The sequence below is a fragment of the Sceloporus undulatus genome, chromosome 2, assembly GCF_019175285.1.
Source record: "Sceloporus undulatus isolate JIND9_A2432 ecotype Alabama chromosome 2, SceUnd_v1.1, whole genome shotgun sequence".
Classification (NCBI taxonomy): Eukaryota; Metazoa; Chordata; class Lepidosauria; order Squamata; family Phrynosomatidae; genus Sceloporus; species Sceloporus undulatus.
In genome coordinates, this window is record NC_056523.1 from 150,670,761 (window position 1) to 150,697,123 (window position 26,363).

General features: G+C 44.3%; 1 protein-coding gene across 4 annotated transcripts in view; it reads left to right on the top strand.

Moving 5' to 3' along the window:
* SDK2 (sidekick cell adhesion molecule 2) overlaps window positions 1–26,363 on the top strand; it is a 412,765-nt gene that overhangs the window by 328,810 nt on the left and 57,592 nt on the right. For 2 of the 4 annotated variants that reach the window (XM_042452124.1, XM_042452127.1), the window contains exons 9-21: window positions 694–888; window positions 1,544–1,666; window positions 3,307–3,474; window positions 6,097–6,199; window positions 9,768–9,944; window positions 10,862–10,998; window positions 11,964–12,111; window positions 12,715–12,855; window positions 13,025–13,206; window positions 13,493–13,608; window positions 22,492–22,687; window positions 23,075–23,173; window positions 23,555–23,746. In XM_042452124.1, the coding sequence (XP_042308058.1) occupies window positions 694–888; window positions 1,544–1,666; window positions 3,307–3,474; window positions 6,097–6,199; window positions 9,768–9,944; window positions 10,862–10,998; window positions 11,964–12,111; window positions 12,715–12,855; window positions 13,025–13,206; window positions 13,493–13,608; window positions 22,492–22,687; window positions 23,075–23,173; window positions 23,555–23,746 (1,977 nt within the window). The remainder of the gene's footprint in view (window positions 1–693; window positions 889–1,543; window positions 1,667–3,306; window positions 3,475–6,096; window positions 6,200–9,767; window positions 9,945–10,861; window positions 10,999–11,963; window positions 12,112–12,714; window positions 12,856–13,024; window positions 13,207–13,492; window positions 13,609–22,491; window positions 22,688–23,074; window positions 23,174–23,554; window positions 23,747–26,363) is intronic. The other 2 variants (XM_042452125.1, XM_042452128.1) reach the window with 1 other exon arrangement.

The window sequence follows — 26,363 nt, forward strand, 5'->3', positions numbered from 1 at the left end:
TTAAAGTTTTTAAAGCATTTTAACCCACTGTGAGTCAAGAGATGATGCATAAATACCACAGATAAATAGCTGGATAGATTATAGATACAGTGATGTCACTAAAGTTGGTGTCGCCCAGTGCAACTATTCATTGTGTCAGCCCATTAACTTCCTGAATTGGAAGTACAAATAGAGAGGTGGGTCTCACCCTGAGGAACCCCGCACCCTGCTGCTGGTGTCTCCACCTCCACCCAGCTGAAACAGCAAGAACAGGGTTTTTTATTACAAAATGTACAACTGTAATTATAAAAGATTTCCACCCTCAAGGAAAGAGGAAGTCACTGCAAACAGCTCACCCCTTCCAGAAGACTATGGCAGAAAGGAGCCAAACAGATTGGAAGGGGGAGACTGCAGAAGCAGGGAGCAAAAAGAAAAGTCAATTTCTTCACCTTCCTCATCATTCCCCCCCCCCCCAAGGAAAATAGCATTCCAAGAAGCGTTCCCCCTTTCTTTCTTGGGAAGGGGCCTCTGATGGTGTTACTTACACATCCCCCTAGTGATACCACTGACAGAAAGATTGATTGACTGATTGATTAGACAGAGAAACCATTCCTGATCAGGCTTTCTTTTCTTTTCCTTTTGATATTTCAGCTAGTTCAAATTGGTTTACAATGTACCAAAACTTGCAATAAAAAAATACACTTTGCATTGCAGGTGTGCCTCCTCCCCGGATGTTCTGGTACAAGGATGCAGTGCTACTTGGTGTGGAGAAGCTTGCTCGTTTCCAGCTCCTTGCCAATGGGAGCCTACAGATCAGTGGATTAGTGCCAGATGACACGGGCATGTTCCAGTGTTTTGCCCGCAATGCTGCTGGCGAGGTGCAGTCCTCCACATACCTGGCTGTAACCAGTACGTTTTCAGCAAGTGGCTTGCTTATGCTTTGCTTTTAAAAGCAACAAAGAAGGGTGGGAGTTTTGTTTTCCTTTCAGTTTTGATTACAGCTACCATTCACAAAACTCAAATGTGGGAAAAATAGAAAAGATAATTTTGCTGGTTTTGTCTCTTAGAATTATTTGTGGGGTCTATCATTAGGTAGTGCTGGCCTGTGAGAGGATGTAGGTGAGTGGGGAAGACCAGAGGTGTTGCAGAAACCAGAGTGGAGCTATAGGCTCTATAAGTCTAGATTATAGTTATCCTGTAGTGTATCATGGTTTATGATTGCCATGTTGGCGGAAGTGCAACAGGCTGCAAAGTAGGAAGAAGGCCAAATCAGAAGCATTCTTCAGGAGCTTGATCAACAGGAGGTTTTATGTTTGCTCCAGGAAGAAAAAAATGATGTTCATTATGAGATGATTCTCCAGAATACAGATCCACTTGGAGTTGGGGGAGGGCACAGCACAGTATACGTTGCAACCAGGGAACCCTGCCTGATCTGTGATCTTTTGGGGAGGCTTCTTCCCAATGATTGTTTTTATGTTTTCTTCAACATGGGTGGGTTCTTTGCCAATCTCAAATGCCATCCCCCCACGGGTATTTTTTGTGTGTGTGTCTCCTCCTACAACAGGCATTGCCCCCAACATAACCAAAGGACCTATGGACAGTACAGTGATTGATGGAATGGCAGTAGTGCTCAGCTGTGAGACTTCGGGGGCTCCCAGGCCAGCTATCACCTGGCAGAAAGGTAATGGTGAGTTGGGAAACTATTCCTTTAAATAATAAAAAAGCTTCTTTTGTTTAGCAGCCGGGCATGGAAGTAAGATCTCTTCAAAGGGCAGAGTACATGCCTTGAATGCAGAAGGTACCAGATTCATTTCATGGCACTCCTGATATTTTTTTTAAAAAGATCTCACATAGCAAGGGATAAGAGAGACCATGGTCTGACAATCAGGAAGAAAAATATTGGGCAACAGCATAGTCTGGCATAGTATAAGGCAACTGTATATTTTCAATGCTTCTGCGATAATATAGACTATAATACAGTGTATTCCTTAAGCTGACACCCTCTAGATATCTTGGACTATAGTTTCCATCAGGGCCACCAACACAGGCAACATGGTGGTTGAGAATGATGAGTGTTGTAATCCAGTCCATTGGGCAAGGCTACAGACTGCTCATGTTGCCTTTTATCAATGCCATGCTGATAAACTGGACTAGATACACAACTAAAAGTAATCTCCTAGTTCCACAACCAAAAATAATTCATTCTACCTGGGAGCTGTAGATTTATCTTGAGGAGTTCTTTCCAGAATGATTGATTTGTGGTGTAAGAAGAAGGAAACAGAAACATGAGGACAAAGGAGTGATGACTAAACTTCAAAACATTGGAAGAACTGTTGTTAAGGTACCAGAAAGACTCTCCTTTAGTGGAGGCAATATCAGGCAATGGTAGTCATGTGTGACCCATGTCCCAACTCTTACTTTTATATACCATAGTCAGAGCATGAGGAGGAGGAATTCAGTCTTTGAACTACCTGATAGGACAGAAGTTCTTGATTTAAAAATTCCTGAAGGGTTATTCATGGCTTGTCCCAGACCATTTGTTTTCCACTCCTCATGTTTAAAGGCACCAGTTGCCTTAGCAAATCATTGGTGTGGAGATCAAGTGAGACAGTAACAGTGATCATGGGTTTGGTTCAGTCTGCCACAGTTATAAGACCTGTGGCCTTTTCCAGTTCACCTATACATTGTTCCCTCACAGACCCTTGATACTCTATCAGGAGCCAAACTCAGCCCTTCACAAAGGGTTGCCACTGGGTTTCCTTTCTTTTGATGGGCTTTCAAGGGCTGCTTTTTAAAAGCCAGATGGAGGGAAGCAGCCCCACATAAAATTCTAGAAATGAGCATTTATTTGGAACAGAACCAGTAAAGATCCAGTTGGAAGCCTCAGGAATCAGAGAATGTGATGACTCTGAACTGACCACAAGTTCAGCCATGTTCCCCTGATCCCAATGCATATCAAACTTGACCTAAGTCTCTGTTATACCAATGCTTGGCTTCACAAAAGGATGCCAAGATTCCTTCATCCTGGCTTACCTGTCCATCCCCAGCTACAAAGAAAGCTAAATCAAAGTGTTTGTGTTATAATGTGGAACTGACTGTTTTCCCATATGGCCTCTGAATTTCTAAAGACACGGGAATAGTTGGAATTTATGAGAGCATATGAAAAAGAAACCCTTTCCAAAAGTCAGTTTCTTCATCTTTTGATCAAGTTTCCTGTTTTATTTTATAGAGGTGGCGATGAAGAGTGTTGTTTAGGCAGAAGCTACTGGGAAGACATCACCTGTTATTGGGGGCCAAACAATGTAGTCTGTCTCTTTCTCTTAAAAGGTGAACGAATCCTGGCCAGTGGTTCAGTGCAACTTCCTCGTTTTACACTGCTGGAGTCAGGAAGCCTCCTGATCAGCCCAGCACGGATCTCGGATGCAGGAAGCTACACTTGCCTGGCCACCAACTCACGTGGAGTTGATGAGGCATCTGCTGAGCTTGTTGTCTGGGGTAAGGTTCCCACCATCCATTTCTGCTATTAGCCTCCCAGCTCCTTCCTCTGTTCTATAAGTAGCTGGCAAAATACCAATCACCGAACTCTCATGTCATGCATAGTTTGCTTCTTAGACATTTCAGACATCTCAGACAAGTGCATTAGTGCAATTATGTAAATCCAGAATTTCTTAAGAAACAAAATTAAAAACTTGATCCCACAAGCCTGAGAGGAGGAGGCATAGATTCATGGAAAACACATAAACTTTATTTTCCAGGTCAGACTACAATGCAGCCATGCAGAGGACTATTATACTCTAAAATCACTGGCATATGTGGACTGTGGGCATCAGTTTGGTTCTGAGTGCAAATTCATTCCCCTTCAAAGTAGCTCTCACTTTGGCTACAAGATAGAGCAATTGTAATTAGGTCCTCTACACTCTGGGTCGAAGTGAATCACTGCCCCCTGCTGGCCAGTAATATCTTTCCTTGGAATTGTACACTGGAACAAGCTTATTCCATCTTTGTTGTTGCCAAGGCATTTCCAACTTATGGCAACCCTAGCATGCACCTATCATGGAATTTTCTGGGCAATATTTGTTCAGAGGGGGGTTGCCTTTGCCTTCGCCTGAGGCTGAGAGAGAGTGACTTGTCCAAGGTCACCCAGTAGGTTTTCATGGCTAAATGGGAATTTGAACCCTGGTCTCCAGAATCATAGCCAGAATCACTCAAACCACTGCACCAGCTCTGATATATTCTATCTAGGAGTCAATATGTTTGTATTGGATGGATGGTTAGTTGGCTGGATAGTTTTTAAGCTGCTTCTTGACCTAAACATAAACCTCTATACATGAAATGTTTTACCTGTACTTGTTCAAAATTTTCTCAGTCCTGCTATACATTAGCTGCTACCCATACCAAATTATAGGAATGTAACTTTCCTAGACATACAGAGATAGGCAGAAACATAGCTTGCATCTAATGAAAATGTCTTCTGTGTGACAAGTGATGGGTGGTGTTTAGGGTTGCCATAACTCTGGACCTCAAAAACGGGGGAAATGTAGGACAAAATTGTCAAATGTAGGACACAGAAAATATGTGTCCTACATTTGAAAATTTTGTCCTACATTTTCCTGCGGAGGCCGCGGAGGACGGCGCCAGGCCTCGGGCGAGCGCCGAGGCCTCCCTTCCTTCCCCGGCCCCCGCGGAGGCGCCGCGGAGGAAGGCCGCCAGGCCTCGGGCGACGCCGAGCCTCCCTTCCTTCCCCGGCCCTCGCGGAGGCCGCGGAGGAAGGGCCAGGCCTCGGGCCAGCGCCGAGGCCGCTTCCTTCCCGGCCCCGCGGAGGCCGCGGAGAAGGGCCAGGCCTCGGGCGAGCGCCGAGCCTGCCTTCCTTCCCCGCCCCGCGGAGGCCGCGGAGGAAGGGCCAGGCCTCGGGCGAGCGCCGAGGTCCCTTCCTTCCCCGCCCCCCGCGGAGGCCGCGGAGGAAGCGCCAGGCCTCGGGCGAGCGCCGAGCCTCCCTTCCTTCCCCCCCCGCGAGGCCGCGAGGAAGGCGCCAGGCCTCGGCGAGCAGCGCCCAGGCCTCCTTCCTTCCCCGGCCCCCGCATAGGCCGCGGAGGAAGGCGCGAGGCCTCGGGTGAGCGCCCAGGCCTCCCTTCCTTCCCCGGCCCCCGCGGAGGCCCGAGGAGGAAGGCCGAGGCCTCGGGCGAGCACGCCCAGCCTCCCTTCTTCCCCGGCCCCCGCAGAGGCGCGGAGGAAGGCAGGCCTCGGGCGAGCGCGAGGCATCCCTTCCTTCCCCGGCCCCAACAGAGGCGCGGAGGAAGGCGCGAGGCTGGAGGAGGCTGCAGGGAGGCGGGGGTTGGCGCGGCTGCCCAGGAGGCGCCACCTCCTGCAGCCTCCTCCGCCCCAGGCCTCGCTGCCCTCCTCTTCCTCCGCGCGGCCATGCGCGGTGGAGGAGGAGGAGGGCAGCGAGGCCCCAGGGTTGCCCAGCAACCCCGCTGCAACCGGGCTTTTCCCGGTTTTTGGCTGCACCCGTGCCGTGACCGGGCAGGTGCAGCCAAAACCGGGAAAAACCCAGTTGCAACCGGGTTATGGCAACCCTAGTGGTGTTGGACTGACCGTGCATGTGGGAGGGAATTAAATGAATGTCATTTGATACTGATAGTCATTGCAGTGTGGAAGGGAAGGGGGAATGTTTCACATGCTACGATTTGAAAGTGCAGTATGCCACATGTTTCCTAGTGACACTAATGTGTGAATACAAACAGTTTAGGAGTGTGTATGTTCGTTTTGCCTTGTAGCAAAGGGGATGAACAAAACAGCATTTAGTCCCTATTCATAATTTTATGTTTCTGTGAAATAAGATAACTTCATTGTTATTATGACCACAGAGGTGACCACATGACAATAATGCCCATAGAACTTCATTCCAGTCTTACCAGAAAGAAAGGTGTCCTCAGTCAAACCTTGCAGGTTAACAGCTAATAAAAATAATAATAACTAATAAAATTTATTTATATCCCGCCTCTCTACAAAATGCAATCGAGGCAGCTTGCATGGCTGAGGAACCATTTCTCTTGCCCTGTGATGTTACACTCCAAAGTCTGATTGTGTCTACATGTTTCTCTTTCTCTTGGTCTACAGCCCGGACTCGCATCACCAACCCACCTCAGGACCAAAGTGTTATCAAAGGCACCAAGGCTTCCATGACTTGTGGAGTAACCCACGACCCCAGTGTAATTGTTCGGTACATAACAGTTTCTATTTCATTTAGGGTGAGATGAATGAGAAGGAACGTGGTGTGTAAAGGGCAGAAGCAATTAAAGGGGGGTGGTAGCCTTTGGCACACAAGATGTGGAAGCAAAGGCGGAGAGAGAAAGATAGTGCAGTATGATTAGAGAAGGGTGATTCTGCCAGCTTCCAGAAAACAGTTGCTACAAATGATCAGTTCTCCCTGGACAGTGGTAGAAGTACATATATTTTTAAGCTGTAGATGAATAAACGCTCCTGCCACAGGCTCTTAATATCTCGATAAGACACAAAGAGTAATTTGAACCAGTGCTCAGTTCTAATACCTGTTTTCAGTGCCACAGTTTAGCTCTGGAATATATGAAGTGAGCTAAAATGTATTTCTTCTGGACATCTCTTGTTGGAAAAGACTAATCCCCTGGGTCCTGATAACATACCTTCAATTTGTACACTTTGGCACCATTCTTGGTATAAATCCTGTGCTTTAAAGAATAACCAGTCTCTGAGCACCTTTGTTCTCTGAAAACAATCAGAATTGCATGTCTGAAATCCATCTTGGGTGTATTACAATATGGCATAATCAGGAATCTCCCAGCCACCTCCTTACTTGCTTTAAGAGCATAGACAGTGAAAGATTATATTAAAAGCACCTGAGAACAATCATGGGCCTGCATTGCCACCTGGTGCCAAGCTTAGGGATGATGCTGAGGCAAAACACATTAGTGTGGAGAAAGAAAGTCATGATGAACCTTTTCTTTGAACTGCAATAACGCCCTTACGACAGACATCAGATGCTAGTGCTGAGAAGGAGAAGTCTCAATAGATCGCTTTGTATGTGTACACCACACTGATTATACTTTTTTAAAAGGCAGTTGAATTCCACAACCTGTGTAAACTATGCATATGCTTGCTTGTTTTGCATAATTTATTCTGCTTCTACTCATGAGAAATGGGAGAGCATTGTACTGTACAAGAGGTTTTAATAATAATAATAATAATAATAATACATTTTATTTTTATCCCGCTTTTCCGCGATGATCAAAGTGGCGTACAGATTAAAATTCCAACATAAAAAAATACATGTCAATAAAAACAATTTAAAAGTATCATATTAAAAACAATTATACAGCCAGCTGAGTTAAAGATCCAAAAAACATTATAAAATCACTTCAAAGTAGGGGGAATGGCATAATATCACATCTCATGGTGGGAAAGAAAAAGGTCTTAAGGTTCTTTTTGAAAAGATCCAAGGAGGTGGTGGAACGGAGCTCGTCGGGAAGGTTGTTACACATTTTTGGGGCCGAGATGGAAAAGGCCCTTTGTGAGGTGACCGCATATTGCACAGTTGGGACCCTCAGCAAATTCTTCCCGGCTGACCTGAGTGTGCGGGATGGATTATATGGGGAGAGGCAGTCCTCCAAGTACCCTGGGCCCAAGCCATTTAGGGCTCTATAGGTAATTACCAACACCTTGTATTGGGCCCGGAAGCGAATAGGCAGCCAATGGAAATCTTTCAGGATAGGTGTTATATGGTCTGCCCTGGAACATCCAGCGACCAATCTCGCAGCCATATTCTGCACTAATTGAAGCTTCCGGGTTTGGTACAAGGGTTGCCCCATGTAGAGCGCATTACAGAAATCCAATCGAGAGGTTACCAGAGCATGTACTACAGTTTCAAGGTCCCTCCGGTCCAGGTAGGGTCGCAGCTGGCGTATCAGCCGAAGCTGGTAGCAAGCGCTTCTGACCGTCGCATCCACTTGAGATGTCAATTGGAGCGATGAGTCCAGAAGCACTCCCAAGCTGCGAACTGAGTCCTTCATGACTCATACAGTGACTGCAAAGGGATCTTGTTGAACCTTTGAGGTGCCTGCATACTGATCCAGTCTAACACAGCCCTATCTTTGAATTGTACAATAACTGTTTTGCTCACCCTTGCCACACATTCCTTAATCTATTTTTTAGCTGTAAAGATGACCAATTATTTGCATTTTTTAAAGTTAAAGCTGAGATGTCCCAGGTATTAATTCTGTGCCCCAGAACATAGCATGTGTTTACACATCACAATGGTAAAAAACACTTAGCCTTGATTTAGAGTGGTTCATGCACTGATTTGGAGCAGTGGTTTCATACTTTTGACTTTGAAGGACTTTGACTTTGCATTGACTTGTCTGCTAAGGAAGCTCCACATATATACTATTGAATCTCATATATACTATTGAACTCTACTACATGGTGGGGGGTCTTATTCCAGGACACGCATCCATTTTGCCCCAGGAACTAGCAGAGTAAAAGCAGGAGGGCACCAGGACTGGGGGCTCATTCCCAGTCATTCCTTTTTATATATCTTGGGGGGGGGGGGATTCCAAAGCTGTTGTCTAACACTTGATGTGAGAGGCAATTTTGGTGTTTATTTCCCTCTCCTGGTCGTATGCAGGATATTAGCCCAGGCCTGTTGTTCCCCTGTATTGGGTTGAGGAAAGTATATCCTGCAAGTCACAGGCAGACCCCCCCCCCGATCATTTTAGTGAGTCCTATGGCTCCACCAGGTCCAATTTAGAGCTGTGGAAGGAAATTCACCAAATTTGGGAGGCAGGACTGGATCATTATATGTCCAGGAGAGGGCTTTTTTAGAACAGGAAGTGAACCAAAAATCACCTCTGTGTCACTTCTTGTCATAAAATAAAGCTTCTCCTGGGCCTATAATGGCTCATGGAGGCCAAAAACATGGTGGAAATGCCCTGTTTGCTCCCTAGAGGACATTTTGGTGCAGAATATTGTTGTAATTGTTTTGGTTCTTTGGTGTGGGGGCTATACAAATGGAGGATGTGTTCTAGGAGAGTGCTACTGAAAGTGTTGATCTGTGGACTGGTACCAATCCACAAGCCATTTGCTGTCAGTTTGTGATGAGTTTCCAGGAAACAGAAAAGACAAAACCCAAATAGCACCCAGTAGAATCCAAAGGAGAAATCAGAGACAGGTCTCAAAGGACTCAGTAGATGGCTGCTTTATTATAGAGAATGTGCACAATGATAAAGGAAACATCTATTGAGATGTGCCTCTGAGTTTTCCTGTGGAATTTCCAGGAAAAATGGCAACAATTGTAAGCAATTATGATATGTCTCCCTGGCACATGAGGGGGGGGGGTTGCCAGTCCCCCACATCAGGTAGCCTGAGAAGTAGTGTTCTAGGAGACACCCAACACATTCTTGCCCATGTGGGAACTATAGGGGAAGATAATTTAGCTGTGAACAAGCTATTTGTCAAGGAAGCATGGGCACCTACATTACTGAGCTCCTCATTGAACAATTTTGACAAGAGCATGAGATTATCCTTAAAAGGCTATGTTGAGAAGCTATTGCTTTAGAAGAAGAGAAGAACTATTCTAGAATGAGGAAACTGTAGATAGCTGTAAGAGGTGAGCAGCTTTTAGTGACTTGGAGTTTCCCTTTGGGAGGGGAGCAGTTAGAATTCCTGCATGTTCTCATAGCATCCCAGGGAGAAAGGAAGAAATTTGGGAGAGGGATAACTTTTGTTGACCTGCCTTATTTTTTTTTTTTCCTCCATAGGTACATGTGGGAAAAGGATGGTGCAGCTTTGAATGTAGAGAATGTGCCACGTCTGCGGCTGGACACAACAGGCACTTTACATATTGCTCAGACCTGGTCAGGTGATATTGGCACCTACACCTGTCGGGTAGTGTCTGCAGGAGGCAATGATTCTCGCAGTGCTCATCTGCGAGTCCGGTAAGAGAAAGCTCTTGAAGGCAAGTCTGAAGTACAACCAATCTTGATGTACAGAAGGAAAAATGATGAGGAATGAGTGAGGTTCCCAAAGAGGAGACTGCACATTCTCCTAAGCAATGCCCTCATTTTGTCTTAAATGTTTCAGGAATGGCCTTGTTGCCACAAACTGAGCACAGATGTTTTCCTGACCTCTTAAGATCTCCATAAGTTTCCTCTCAATCTCTCTCTCTGTCTCTTAGAAGATCTATTCTGAAGCTTCTTGTGAAGTTTCAACTCCAAAGTTTTCCCCATGTCATGGCAAACCTGTTTTATTCAAGGACCCCTCACATAGATTCTTAGCTGCATGGAAGCACTTTCACTGTTGTTCATTCCTGTGCTACAGGAACATGCATCAAAATAACATAATTGTGTGAGTCTTTCCTATGGCACAAAAACTGTGGTTAGGACCACATCATTAAGATGGTCTTCTGAAGTATGGAATCACACCATACTGGAATAGATCGCACACTTCTTGCCCTGCATGTAATTAGCAACCTGAGTGTGTGATAGATACAACTTTGGAGCCTGGAAATTCTCTGGGATTTAATGTTACTTTGCCTGCTATCTGCTGCCTTGGAGAGCACTGTTGGCTGGCTGGAATACATGGCCTCCCAAGTATATTGGCTGCTTCTTTCCCTGCTTCTTCACTTCCCATTATTCCTGACTGGACTCAGCGTGTGGCCAAGCCAGTCCTATGAAATCCAGAGCTACTGTTTATAATGTGCAGGCAATAATGACTGTGTCAATGCAGGAAGTGGCCTTGGTCTCCTATATCACTCTTCCAGTGTCTTCTTTTCCAAGGAGTGGTACTCCTTCTGTAAGGGTCTTCTGTCCTAACAGCTACTGAGATTGGTTTCTTCTACCCTCTTTCTCATCAGGCAGCTCCCCCATGCACCAGAAAACCCAATTGCCATGTTGAGTGCTGTGGAGAAACGTGCCATCAACTTGACGTGGACCAAACCCTTTGATGGGAATAGCCCACTGCTGCGGTACATCCTTGAGGTCTCCGAGAATAGTAAGGCACTGCATCTTCCTGACATACAGAGAGTGCTAAGCACAGCCAGAGAAGTCAGCCCTGTGGTCTTGTAGCAGCAGCCAGAGGTGGACTGTTGTCACCTTATATGGGAAAGAGTGGATGGGGTGGGAGGCAACGAGGCATCCAGAGAAGTGGGCCAACGTTCTGCATTTCCTGGCTAGTTTCAAATCAAGGCTGATTCTAAAAACCTTTTCACCTTGCAATGTATTTCAATGTATTTCCAGAGCTTGTAAGAGTTACCTGTTTTGGACTATAACTCCCAGAATCCCACAACCAATCTGGCAAGTGACCATGCTATTTGGGGGGCTTGTGCAAGTTGTAGGCCAAAAAAGGACCATATCCAAGTCCTGCTCAGTCATATTTGGTAGTATGTCCACAAGGTTTATACACTACCATTGTGTCAAATTGTCTGCTTCCACCATTGCTTCCAAATTGTAAATGAGCCTGTATTTACTCTGCATCCTCTGATTTTCTTTCCCATCCCAAACTCCACAATATCTTTCATTCAGCAGTGCTCTTTTGCATGCAGCTGAGGGCAGATTTGGCTGTTATCCTTAAAGTCAGTGGGAAATGGCCCTTCAGAAGAAGGGAACCTACATTCTGTGGTTTGCATTTCCTCCTGAGCTGTCCCAGAGGCAGTCTTCTTCAAATCCCTCCCCACAACCCCTGCCCTGGGGATTCCCATTCATCCATTCATTCTTTCAATAGATAACAGGTTGAGAAGGATGGTATTCTCCCTGTTACTTACAAACATACTCTGACAAATTTGGGACCTACATCCACAAAATCTGGATAATTCTGGGCAAAATACAGCTTATGGGAATCCTGCATAAAGAAAAGCACACTAGTGGAAAGTGAATAATTCAAAGAAGAAGGTAGCTCCCACAGTATCATTCTTGATGCCCCTTGGTCACTTTCCCCAATGTTGTCCCTGTGTCTCATAGATGCTCCCTGGACAGTGCTCATGGCCAGTGTGGACCCTGAAGTTACCTCAGTGCTGATAAGAGGATTGGTTCCTGCCCGCTCATACCAGTTCCGACTCTGTGCAGTCAATGATGTGGGCAAAGGCCAGTTCAGCAAGGACACTGAGAGGTGAGATGGGCACATCCTGGGATGAGTAGCAAGATGGGAGGGACTTAATTTCTTGGAATGTGGGCTGGGAGGGACAGGGAGGTGGGAATGACACTGAAGGTGGTCTCATGTGCTAGGGCACATTTTGGAGAGGAAAAAGCCAAGTGTGAAATGAGCCCATGAACATTTGTCCTGGCTCATAATGATTTGATGTGAAGATGGTTTGGGCTGCAGCAGGGATGGTATTAGTAGTGTGTGACCTAATGACATGGCGGGTTATACAATGGGAGGAACAGAGCTTTATGGCCTATTTAGATGGCAGGACTTGGGTTTGTTACCAGCTTTGCATCTTATGTCTAGCCTGTTCAGATACCTGCTTTCTATCTTATATTGAGGTATGGTTCAAAGAGGCTGAGTGAACACAATGCCTCTGAGTGTGTACAATAAGGTTTGCACACAGTGAGAAAGGGCTACATGTGCATGCAGTAGGGAAACAATGGATTTACAGGGTCATGGCTGGGTTTGGCAGTATTTGGTAAGGACTAATAGATACAACTTTGAGAGTATAAGCCAACTCATTTCCAGCCCTCAAACATGATTCTAGTATCATATTCCCTTCGGCAGGGTGTCCCTCCCTGAAGAACCCCCTACAGCACCCCCACAGAATGTCATTGCCAGTGGCCGCACTAACCAGTCCATCATGATACAGTGGCAACCACCACCTGAAAATCACCAGAATGGGATCCTAAAAGGCTACATAATCAGGTGAGTGAATATTGCACAGGGCTGGATAGACCCATCTACATGTGAGTAGAGCTTGGTATGGGACATCTGTTGAAATCATCAATTTCTTGGGTTAAAACTCAAAAGGCAGCAGGTTGCTATATGATATCTGTGGTTCTTTCCTGATGTTGTTCCTGTTGTCCCTTGCCAGATTTTGCCTGGCTGGTCTGCCTGTTGGCTATCAGTTCAGAAACATCACTAATGCCGATGTCAACAACCTGCTGCTTGAGGATCTGATAATCTGGACCAACTACGAGATTGAGGTGGCTGCATACAACAGTGCTGGCTTGGGTGTCTACAGTTCCAGAGTCACTGAATGGACTCTCCAAGGCGGTAAGTTGCAACACTGAGATATGAGGGAAAGCAGGGAGGAAGAGGACTCTGGAATTCCACTGCACACACTGCATGTCTAAAAACATACAACATTTTATGGGGGTAGGAGCCTGTTCAGGATAGTGATGACAGGAGTCCAGCATGGCAATTAGAGCTTTAATTCTCAGTTTAGAATTGGTTGGGTTGAAAGGGCATCTATGTAACCACATAGATTATGTCCATTCCAGTGACCATGCTTCCCATCCACTCATGCTGAGGTGCCTCCTTTCACCTTCCCCTCTCACAGTTCCCACCGTGTCCCCTGGTAATGTGCAGGCTGAGGCCACCAACTCCACCACCATTCGCTTCACCTGGAACCCTCCCAGTCCCCAGTTCGTCAATGGGATCAACCAAGGCTACAAGGTAAGGATAATGGCAAAGAAAAAGTAGTTCCACTTGAAAGAGCTATAGGCTCCCCTATTGATTGAGCCAAAACATGCCTTGGTTTACCAGGCAGAGACATGACTGTTGTCAGAAGGTTCCAGAATTAAACTTTCTATAGTAACAAAGAGAGATGCGAACTAGCTGTGGACCCTTCAACAGGCATTAAGTGAGTGGTTATTTTGTCTCAGGAAGGCTAAACGAATCAGAATTGGCAAAAGATGTTTCAGACATCACTATCAGAGGCCCCCATAAGCAACATTTAAGTGCGATGAGATTTTATACACATCATTCATTCCCCAGAAGCTCTGTGGCTTCCTACCACAGCCTTCTTCATGCTGTTTCCATTCTGTACTTCTGTCTGTCTCTTTTCATTACCTGTTTTAGGGGCATTCATCATGGCTTGGGGTTGCTCCTCGGTCAGCCAATTACTGTTGCCTTGGCTGCAGATTTCTTCCAGCCTTTCCAACCTTGCTTATCACAGCAGAGATTTACAAAGGCCACGGTATGAACCACAGGGCCCTCCTTCTTCCCCAGTAGCCATTTCTGAACAATCAAAGGAGTGTGCAAGTCTAGTCTCCTCTCCTCCCAAGCAACCATGAAGATGTCCATAGGGCTGCATTTGCTTCCAGCTTTCTTTTCTGTCTTCCCGTAGTTCGGTACCAAACACCAATTAAATGATATAATTCCACAGCTAGCAGCTGTATTGAACTGGACTCCTTTATGTGAACCACTTATCTTCATGTCCACTATGGTCTGTGAATGCATTGTAATAAACTACTAGTGCAATGTGTGCTCCAAACGGAAATGGCAACTTCAGAGTAGAAGAGTTTTTGCGTCACTGCTTTGCTTAACAGTGCATCACAATCTTGAATTTGATCAGCTTGTAGATGGAGTGCCATCAAGGGTATTTGACCCCCAGTTGCATAATACTTTGACTGTGGATAAGTATTGTTATTTCATGATCATCCCTGTTTAAAATAAGACTTCATATTTTTCTTTAAAAAATAGTTATTACCATTGCTTCAAACTTATCTATTAAAATATATTTACTAAGATATAAGGGAGCCTCGCCTTGTATGCTCAGTTCTGAATTGTAATTAATTCAAATTTGCATTAATTAAATTGAATTAAAACATTAAAACTTGTTTCTTAATCTACTCCAAAGAAGTTCGGGAATTTAATTGCTGCCAAATGAGATAACCAACGTTAAGAAGGATACTTAACATACTTATTAAATGCCACTTAGTATTTTTGATTAGTATTTTTGGAGGCCTAATTAGTATCTAATTAACTTGCTATAGGCTATCTTGCACCGTTGCCAATTAAAAACCCAAACATCCTTGAATGTAACACCATGACAAAGTAGCTGATTATGCATTGTTATCAGCATCAGTTAATCAAGCAGCCTGTGTTGAATATTGTTTTGGACGGATAAGTACATACACTTATTAAAAGTCAGCTATTCCTTTTTCTTATTAATTGATATTTAATCAACACCAAATAAAGAAGAGGATCTGAATGGAACAAATTAAACACCAGAAGTCTACCTAAATGCTTTTCATATTAAAACAACAGCTTAGTATTGTTGTTAACCATTTATAGAATAGCTCTCTTGACAATCCAGCTCAGCTCCTTTTATGCCTTTCTTATAAATAAAATTATTGATAAAAAGATAGCTGTGTAGGAGTTTTTTCCATGGTGCATAGGGGTTTCAACATCTAGAGGGAACCCTCTAGCAACACACACACCTAGGTTGATGGACTTCAGTGAGGCTGCAATGATACACGCATTTATGTGGCAGTAAATCCCACTGAAACTTGAGGGGGTTAATTCTCAGTAGGTATGCACAGAATTATTCTGAATAACAGTTTACCAAGGAACTACATTCTACTGAGACAAGAAAAGAAAAGCAGTGCCTATTTTCTGAGTGTGTCTGCTGTGTTTATGGTGCTGCCTGGGTTCTTAGAGGAAGGATTGGATTTTTAAAATGTAATAAATAAAAGGGTAGCACTTGATTTTTTTCAGAATGCATGAATGACAGACAGCCACTTCTGAGAGAGAGAAAAATTCTGCTTCCAAATACAAATAGTGAAATATGCATGGCAGCTTGAGCTAGCTGCAATTAGACTGCTTTTAACTCAACTTTCTTGTTAATTGGGTTCTCAAGTCAGCAAGTCTTACACATTTAGTTCCTTCCAGGGCTCTGAGGAATGAAATAGCTCTCAGTAGATGGCCAGCTCTTTGCCACTGTGCAAACACCTCTGCTTCAAAGAAACAATGGGTGACCTTTAATCCCAGCAAGTTTCTTTCTGTGGGTCTTTGAAGAGGCACAGATGAAAGAAAAAAGATCAGATGACTAGAAGCCATAGAAGAGGATTGTTACAGCCCCACAGCCTTCTCAAGCAACCCTTTGAGAAATGGCATCCTAGGGACTGAGGCTCAAATCATTAAGTATGCTTACATAGATCTAGATCCAAGCAGCATATGTGAACTATCTGTGGCTGTATACACACCTAAACAGCTAATATTAGCCTAGGAAGACTAACAGAGTGGGAGGACCAACAAGATCTTTGCCTCAAGACACTGGAGCCCTTACTTCCAGGGAGTCGTTCTAGCCCCCAGAGTTACACTCCTAGGGCTCATTCCCAATCGCAGTTTAAACCGATTCCCCATTCGCCCTCGCTCCGTGTTGCAAATTGGTTCCAAAAGGTCCCTCGTTCCCATTATCAAAGCGGATCTTTTTCTTACCCCCAGTATAATCTGGGGGTAAGAAAGGGTGCTCAGCCTGAGGATAATGGAGCAGAGGACAGAATAGGGGAATTTCAGCACAGAATAAGTAAAGAGATAGTAGAGGAATACCTTGTTAATCTAAATGAATTTAAGTCTCCGGGACCAGATGAACTCCATCCAAGGGTATTAAAAGAACTGGCAGGACAGGAGAAATCCCAGCAGACTGGAGGAGGGAAAACGTCCCTATCTTCAAACAGGGGAAAAAAGAGGATCCCAACAATTATCGTCCAGTTAGTCTGACATCAATCCCAGGAAAGATTCTGGAGCAGATAATTAAACAAAGAGTCTGTGAACATCTAGATGGCAATTCCATAATCACAAAAAGTCAACATGGGTTTCAGAGAAAGAAGTCATGCCAGACAAATCTAATATCTTTCTTTGATAAAATTACCAGCTTGGTAGATGAAGGGAATGCTGTGGATATAGTATATCTTGATTTCAGTAAGGCCTTTGACAAAGTTCCCCATGACATTCTTGCAAACAAGCTTGTAAAATGTGGGCTAGACAAAGGAACTGTTAAATGGATCTGTAATTGGTTGACCGGCCGAACCCAAAGGGTGCTCAACAATGGCTCTTTTTCATCCTGGAGAGAAGTGACCAGTGGGGTCCCACAGGGCTCTGTCCTGGGCCCAGTACTGTTCAACATCTTTATCAATGACCTGGGTGACAGAATTGGGAGCATACTTATCAAATTTTCAGATGACACCAATTTAGGAGGAATAGCTAATACCCCAGAGGACAGGATCAAGATTCAAAATGACCTGAATAGACTAGAAAGCTGGGCCAAAGCTAACAAAATGAAATTCAACACAGAGAAATGTAAGGTATTGCACTTAGGGTGGAAAAATAAAATGCACAGATATAGGATGGGGGACACCTGGATGAATGAAACTACGTGTGAAAGGGATCTAGGAGTCCAAGTAGACCACAAGTTGAACATGAGTGAACAGTGTGATGCGGCAGCTAAAAAGGCCAATGCAATTTTAGGCTGCATCAATAAAAGTATAGTGTCTAGATCAAGAGAAGTAATAGTGCCACTGTATTCTGCTTTGGTCAGGCCCCACCTAGAATATTGTGTCCAGTTCTGGGTGCCACAATTCAAAAAGGACATTGAGAAACTGGAGCGTGTCCAAAGGAGGGCGACAAAAATGGTGAAGGGTCTGGAAACCATGCCCTATGAGGAACGCCTTAGGGAGCTGGGTATGTTTAGCCTGGAGAAAAGAAGGTTAAGAGGTGATATGATAGCCCTGTTTAAATATTTGAAAGGATGTCATATTGAGGAGGGAGCAAGCTTGTTTTCTGCTGCTCCAGAGAACAGCACCCGGAACAATGGATGCAAGCTACAGGAAAAGAGATTCCACCTGAACATTAGGAGGAACTTCCTGACAGTAAGGGCTGTCCGACAGTGGAATGCACTCCCTCGGAGGTTGATAGAGTCTCCTTCCTTGGAGGTCTTTAAACAGAGGCTGGATGGCCATCTGTCAGGGATGCTTTGATTTGGATTTCCTGCATGGCAGGGGGTTGGACTGGATGGCCCTAGTGGTCTTTTCCAACTCTACGATTCTATGATTCTAATCTCTCTTTTTTTGGCATGGTTGTTGTCCCCATTGCTTCAAATCAGCTCTGAGTGATTGATCAATCAGTCAAATATTCTATCAATTTCACTTTTAAAAAATGCACCAGCACAAGTACAAAGGCAGCACGGGGGAGGGGGGGGGATGGTGGATCTACCAAAAACTGAGGAGGGATGGTAAACATTCCTGTGCCATTAGTCCCTCCCCTCCAGGATGAATCAATTCTGATCTGTCGTTCCCACTTATTGAACTCGCTTCAGAATTGATTCTTCTCAAAAGAACCTCTTTCAAACTACTGTCTGGAAAAATGGGGGTTTCACCTTTGCTTCGCTTTATCGCAACAGGAATTGATCACATTGTGATAGGAACTGGTTTAAAATGGGAACGAGGGTCATTTACACCAATCAGCAATTCTCTCTATTTCATAGTGGGAACGCGCTCCTAGAAGTGTGAATTTAATTAAATCCTGTTCCCACTATAAACACTATAAGAATGATGAATTCAATTCAGTCGTCCCTATGAGAACCTAACTTTATCATTACCCGATATAGCTTATGAGCAACAGAGAAGTAAAAGGGGGTAAAGAGAGCCTTATATCTTCTACTACAGCACTTGGATTTTGGGAACTTCTTCCTTTTATCTGCAAATTCCAGAATAATTATTGCAGCTGGGAGAGGAAGAAAAGAGGCTGGGAACTTAAGGAGTGATGAGTTCCCTTTAGGACTGTGGTATAGGACTCCCATTCTCAAACCCCTTTGTCTGTTTTTCCCTGTAATGTGTGCCACAGAGAGCTTCATAATGGGTGACATGGACATGGCAGTTTTTCAAACCTCTGTTGGGGATTAGAGTTTAACATTATTTGGAGTATGGCTATGCTGTACTGCTCAATGGACCACAAAAATATTGTGTGCATATGAAAACCAGCAGCTATCTGTTTTGAAAAAATGCAGTGGCATTGATTGTTCAGATAAATACACAAGTACCTCTATTTGCTCTCTAGGCTGAGAATAGTAACTGGGATTACTGAATACAAAATCATCTAAGAATCCTTTGTTTCTTCCTTCTTTTCTTTCTCCAGCCTATAATTTTTGTATGTTTTTTTTAAATTTGATTTTTTTAAAAAAATAACTGGACTTGGACAAACATGATAAGTGGGTCAGTTTCACTTGTCAGTTTCCTCTGGATATTTTCTATAATGACTGGGTTGCAGGAGATACTTGAAAAACAAAGAGCACAACAGTGTTTTCTCTTTTTTAGAAACACACATGCAGAGAGAGAGAGAGAGAGAGAGAGAGTAATATTTCTCAAATGGTTTCTATTTGGAGAATTTGTTGTTTTATCCACACACTGTCTAGCTTTGCTTACCAGATTCTTCCTGGGCAAACCATCATATATTCTAGTTACACTGTTACTATTGCCAGCCAAGACATCTGCCATATTCTATAGTCACATAGAATGGTAGGCAAAAACTCAGCATTTGTAAAAGCTGGAACTAGCACCAAAACAGGCAGACCACTCCTCACCAGCATGGAAACATCATCTGGTCCCATCAGTCAGGCAATGTGCTCACACATGATGCTCACATGATGCCCATACACAGAGTGGTCAGATGAACTCTGGTTGAACTCAGGGGTGGGCCCTTCAGGACATTTTCCAGCATCAAAACACACTCAGGACAACATCATCCCTATTTCAGGAACACCAGTGCTGCAACTGGCAACAGAAACAACACTACTTCTTATCCGTAGGCATCCCTCCAAGCTAACCTGAGTGTCCTTAGAAGAGAAGGAAGAAGAATTCATGAAACACAACTCCCAACATAGGTCTCCATGACAGGACACCTATGGGGGAATCCAAGGGCCCATCCCACTCACAAGCAGCCAAAGCAAGGAAACAAGGCACACAACAATGGGAATCTTAGGCAGCCACTAAAAAATAACGTCCTCCAGGGATCACTGCATAGAAGTGGAGTTGGGAAGCAAGAGGCAGAGGTTTTTGCCCCAGTAGTGGGAAGTAGGGAAAACATGGTGCCACTCACCTTTTAAATGCTTTGGCCAAAATAGTCACATCAGGGCCAAAGAAGTGGGAGCCCCTTGGGCTTGAACACAGGCACTCTGCCATACTACAAAGTAGCTCCCTAACATTTAACCAGAATAGGAAATAGAGATGGGAAAAATTGTCAGACATTTGGTCTCATCCTCCACAACCCAGGCCTGAAGCTCCAGACTTCACCAACCAGAAGCACAGGGACTACAGAAGATGACCAAGCTGGCAAACTATGTCATGTTTCTCATGCTGGAAGCCTTGCTTCAAATCCAGGGCTGAGTTCAACAATAGAAATAGTAGGGAGAGACCCCATACACCTGAGCCCAGCTCAGATAGCCAACCATATCAGGTAGCATCTGACAGGACACATTATTCCTCCTTTTCCCTTCCCCCTTGCTATCAGCTGGCGACTGCCAAGAGGCCTGCCTCTCATAGTCCACCTGAGCAAGTAAATAGTGGAGAGAGTGTCTCTGAGCCCATCAGACTCCTCAGTCACCTCCTCAGACACCTGTCCTGTGACCATCTGAAGCACCATTCCACATACCATATTATCTGAGGTGTAGACCCTTATATGGGTCTCGAATATTGGTGGTGGCATTTGCACCATTGGCTCCACCTCCACCATCCAAAGCACAAATCTTTCCTGGGCTAGTTGTTTCACTTGTGTGTTTGCCATGGCAGCAGTGTAGTTTGTATTTTTCCAGTGCATCTGTGCTTATATGCTATAGTCCTTAATGAAAGCCACTGTGGTGTAGTGGTTTGAGCATTGGCCTATAACTCTGGAGGCCAGAGTTCAAATCCCCACTCACCCATGGAAACCCACTGTGTGGCCTTGAGCAAGTCACACTCTCTCAGCCTCAGAGGAAGACAAAGGCAAACTCTAAACAAATCTTGTCAAGAAAACCTTGTGATAAGTTCACCTTGGGGTTGCCATAAAACTGAATCAACTTGAAGGCACACAACAACAAATAGCCTCAAATAGTGTGTATAACTGAGGTATAGGATTGTTTCCTTTAAGAGCCAATATGTCCCTCCTGGGAAAGGCAGCTTGGCTAGGTTTTAAGGGAGCCTAAAGGAAGAAGAGCTTTTTCAGAAGCACATTCTCAAGTGCCTATTTAGTGAAGCTAGTGGCACTAAAGGCTCTAGCAATAACATATTTGCCAGTTGTGTCTCTCTCAGTGAGTGGTGCAAGAGGATTTGATAGTATAGCATTGCAGAAGCTAAGGAGGTGTGGATCTGATCCATTTCTGAAGGGGAGTAGCATTGACAGCCTCTCTGTAACCTGCTCTAAGCTTTCCAAACTTGAGGAAGAATAAGAAAAAAGAAAACAATAGTTTTCAGACTTTCCTGGAACTCAGTTAATTAACTGGTATGGTTTGCCAAGGTATACAGTCAATTCTTTGCCACTAGAGAGTTCCTAAATCAAGTCTGGCGTTTTCTCTGTTTCTGCCACACTGTATTATTGGCAGGTTTAAGGGTTCATTGAACTTCTCTTGCTTCTACCAGAGTGGTGTTCAAATAAATGTGACAATGAGCATTCTGTTTTGACCACCAAACTGATGGGCAGATTGAAAGGGTGTCAACATCCCAGGAAAATAAGACTGTGCTTAAATAATTTGAATTTTGATACATGCAGGGACATTTCTGTCAGAGAAAAGACGCCAGCCATTGCTCGTCTGCACATTCATATATAACCGCGCTCAAATTTAAACTATGGCAGTGTACAGACCGCCCCTTTGGGGCAGCCTGCACCCACCCCTTTCCCTGACGGATCGGGGCCCCAGCTACCACAGTGGCAGCCCCAAGTCCCCAATCCACTGCTTTTCCAGGCTGTGGGGAAGCAGCAAAAGGCCGCTTCCCCATGGCCTGGAAAGGGGTGTCCTTGGGGCTTCATGCCCCAAGGCACCCCAACAGTGGCGGGGAAAGGGAGAAAGGGGCCGCTCAGCCCCTTTCTCTCTGTATCACTGGCGCAGCCGTTTAAAGGCCACGCCATCAATACATCCGGCAGAAGGAGCTCCAAAACAGAGCTTCTTCTGGTGCTGCTGAAAGGGTGCCACAAGTGCCCTTCAGCGGTGTGAAGACATAACGGCCGCACTGTGCCGTTTGGACGTGATGCAGCCATTACGTCAAAATGGCGGCACCCATGTGAACAGGGTGCCACCATTTTGTATGTACTACATACGTATTAGGGTTGCGGGCGTCTAAAAAAGATACCCCCAGGCAACCCTAGTACGTACGGAGTATATACAAAATGGCCCATCTGGACAGGGCCATTGTTAAAATGGATTCCTTCAGATTGACTAGGCAGCAGTCCTTTTTTGGTACATACTTTAATGCTCACATATGTAACTCTGTCAGATCTCTGACCTGTCCTTGGTGGGTCCTTATAGATACTGGTTTGAGAGAGGTTCTCTCTCCAGATTGAATTGTAATGTTATTCATTTTCCATTAGCTGATTGCCTGGGAACCATCACAAGAAGAAGACATGACTGTGATGACAGTGCGGCCTAATTTCCAAGATAATATCCATGTGGGTTACATCTCAGGCCTCAAGAAGTTCACAGAATATTTCACATCAGTGCTGTGCTTCACCACACCAGGCGACGGACCCCGCAGCCCACCGCAGCTGGTGCGCACCCATGAGGACGGTACGGCCTTTCCCTTTGGAGCTGGGCACAGGCACAGCTCTTGGGTTCCTCTATGTCCATGAAACTGGGGGTCCATACACCCCTAACTCACTGGTCAACATGAGTTAAAGACCATCTTCCACTGTGGAAGTCTGAGTATGTTACTGCCTCAGTTGTAGAGCCTGACACTTCGTTGCTGAGACTGCAGTGACCCTCTGAAGGCCCCTTGACTCCATCTGGGCTGTGCCTACGGCAGTCAACCTCTCACCCAACCCTGGAGGGCCTTTGAGTGTGTTTCCCTGGGAAGAGTCAGTGATCAGCAAACTCCCTTTTTCATTTCCTTGAGGAATTCATGGATTGTTTGTTCTGTTGTAACTTTCTGGGTGGTTGCGTTGTTTGTTTGGCTAGTTCCTGGTCCAGTGGGACACCTCAGCTTCAACGAGATCCTAGACACATCTCTGAAGGTCAGCTGGCAAGAGCCCGTGGAAAAGAATGGCATCCTGACAGGTAAAAAGCATTTGCGGCTGGAACACTCTTCATCATCCTTTAGATTTTTTACTGCTCTGGTTAGCTTCCATAGAGGTAGCCTGTATTTTCAGAGTCATATTGTTGTTTGAAGGATACTGATGCAGCTAGCCCAGAAGCCATATTTGTTTCAGCTCTGCTTTAACAGCTTACTAGAACCATGATGTGGAACTAGAACCATATCTGTTTGTCACAAGCTTCAGGGAGCTTCCCACGGTTTAGTAGATAGATTCCAAAGAACTTTAATGAACCAGTAGGCACGTGAAGGGAACATAAACCAGAATCACCTTAGGTTTGCTTTCATTTGTGCAAAGTGAAAGTGGTGTAATTCTATCTATCTATATCTGTTTTTGCTTCTTTCAGGCTACCGAATCTCGTGGGAGGAATACAACCGTACTAACACACGTGTGACGCACTACCTGCCCAATGTCACCCTTGAATACCGTGTCACTGGCCTCACAGCCCTCACCACGTACACCATTGAAGTGGCAGCCATGACTTCCAAAGGACAAGGGCTGGTTTCCTCCTCCACCATTTCCTCTGGAGTTCCACCAGGTAAGTTTTGCTTAAAGGCCCTGCCAGCCACAAAGCTCCAGGGATGGAAACAAGAATCACTGCAGCCTCCACCTGTTACAGTGGAAATTTCAACTGCAGAAACAAGTGTGAGGGATGGTTTTGATCTTTGTTTTTTGTTGAAATATTTATGTCCCACTCTCTATCCAAGGATTTCAAAGCAGCTTACCACAAAAGAAGTGAACAGTTTAAAACAATTTAAAATGGTAAGAATAATTGAAAGACAAAATATATATTATAACCATTTAACATTTAAAACATAACAGTTTGAAAACAGTTAAAACAGTTAAGTTTAAAGCCCATCATGCTTAAACATGGACAAAATCCATCACACACACACACACACACACACACACACACACAAGCTTTTGTAAATAGTTGTTTTAACACAAGCATATGAGTATAACCCACATATAAATGTGAAAAATGGGAGTGCCCGGCTATATATATATATATATATATATATATATATATATATATATACTACACCAAATTCACAGTTACACCACAAGTCCACTAATACAGGTTGAGTATCCCTTATTTGAAATGCTTTGGGCCAGAAGTGTTTTGGATTTCAGATTTGGGGTGTGTGAAATATCTGCATATACATAATGAGATAGTTTGGATATCCACACCTCCTACTTTTAACACATTCTCACATTTGTCTCCAGCCTCATGTCTTGTTCATTCACTACTTGTATATGAGACATAAAGCTGAAGACAGACTGAAGATCTGAGAGGCTAAAGATATAAGAGACCTGATACCTGTATTTGGAAAAAAGAATGCAGTACATACTGTACTGTCTAGAGAGCCTATCAGCTGCCCGCTTCTGCCTTGTGAACAAATGAGTGGAAGCACTATAGCCACAAAAATAGGCAGCTGTTGGCAAAAAGTTTTGGATCTCAGATTTCAGTATTTCCAGATTAGGGATGCTGAACCTATATATGTAAACAGGAATTTAACGTATAAAATTCTATGGGAGAGAAGAGCTCAGTTCAAATCATAAGGTCTTGGGAATGAAGCAACATGCACCTCTCTGCTATGTTGGTCAGTCTTTATTTCTGTGGAAGAGGGATTCATTGACTATTTGGCATGTTGGCACCCTTCCTCTCCTTTGATCTGACTATTTTTCAAAAGAAAGGAGCTGCAGGAAATAAATCCCCCAGCCCAAACAAATGAATTGTGGAAGAATAGCACAAAAGTAAAACATGGTTGCAATGGACTCAGTAAATTGTACAGAAAGGCTGAGATTCATAATTTAAGTTAAAAGCTTCTTGTTGTGTGAGTCTGCTGAAATTAAAACAACAAAAAATTTATTATACAGTGAGCCCACGCCATACATGGGCTCCTTATAGGTGGCTTTCAGCATGTGCTGAAGCTGCATGGTAAATGGGCATGTGCCCTGCACACGCACATTGCTGCACGATGAGCACAAGCCCCATTATATCCAATGGGACTCACGACTGGTGCGCATAGCCGCACAGCAAGCATAAGCCCCATTGGATACAATGGGGCTCAAGCTTACACGATTTTTGCTTTACGCAGGGGGGTACAGAACGGATCCCCCACGTAAAGCAAGGGCCCACTGTACATTCAAGACTAAGAAATGTATTGTAGCATGAGATTTTGTGGGCCAGAATGTCTAGTTGTTTGTATTGTCAGCAACAGTTTGCTGAATGGTCACTGTAGTTACTTCTGATTTCCCTTTTGTTTTCATATCTAAAGTCCCACCTTCAACCCTGTGCATTGTATATATACCTGTAATTCTGGATAACACTGCATGCATCTGGTGAAATGAACTACAATGCATGCAGTTTCATGCTAAATTTGTTAGTCTTTAATGTAACAAGATTCTGTTAATTTTAATGCATGGTAATTAGCCTAAGCCAGCAATCCTGTGTTAGCTTTGTTTATCCGTGCTGTGAATTCCAGCGTCCTGTAGCTAGCATCCTTTTAGCTCATTTGTTGATGTTGCTGCTGCAAAGAAATTCCATCTTCTGAAATGATGGCTTTTAATTCTCTGTGATCTCAGATTTGCCACTTAAATGTGGAATCAGACCTAAGGCTGAACGAAAACAAGGGGCAGTTGACTTCAGAGAAGCTTCCCCCAGTCTGGTGGGAGCAAACACATAGATCTGATTCTGAGGGCCCAGGAAGAATGTTTTCCCCTACCTTAGCTGTGCCATGAAGAACCTTTCATGTTGAGAAACACTAAACAAAGTGCTTGACACCACACTTCTTCAAAGCTATGTATACAACTCCATGCAAGACAAGGCTGGCATCATTCCATTCTAGATATCATACACTGCAGCTCTTTCATATATATTTATGCTGCTACTTTCTTAACTTTCAAAACCCAAGCCTTCAGGGACCAAATCAAACTGGTTTTAGAAGCACTGAGGAAAACAAGGGATGTATTGCTCATTTCTAAGGATGAATCTTTGCTTAGTTTTTCAAGCCCTCATGAACAGAATTTTGAAGATTCACTTTGTTGAACAGATAGTTTTCCATATTTGATTTAATTCAGTTTGTCTGAGTGAACTTTGACTTTGCCAATCTCAATTAGTTTCAATATTTGTTCTTTTGAGTAATTCAATT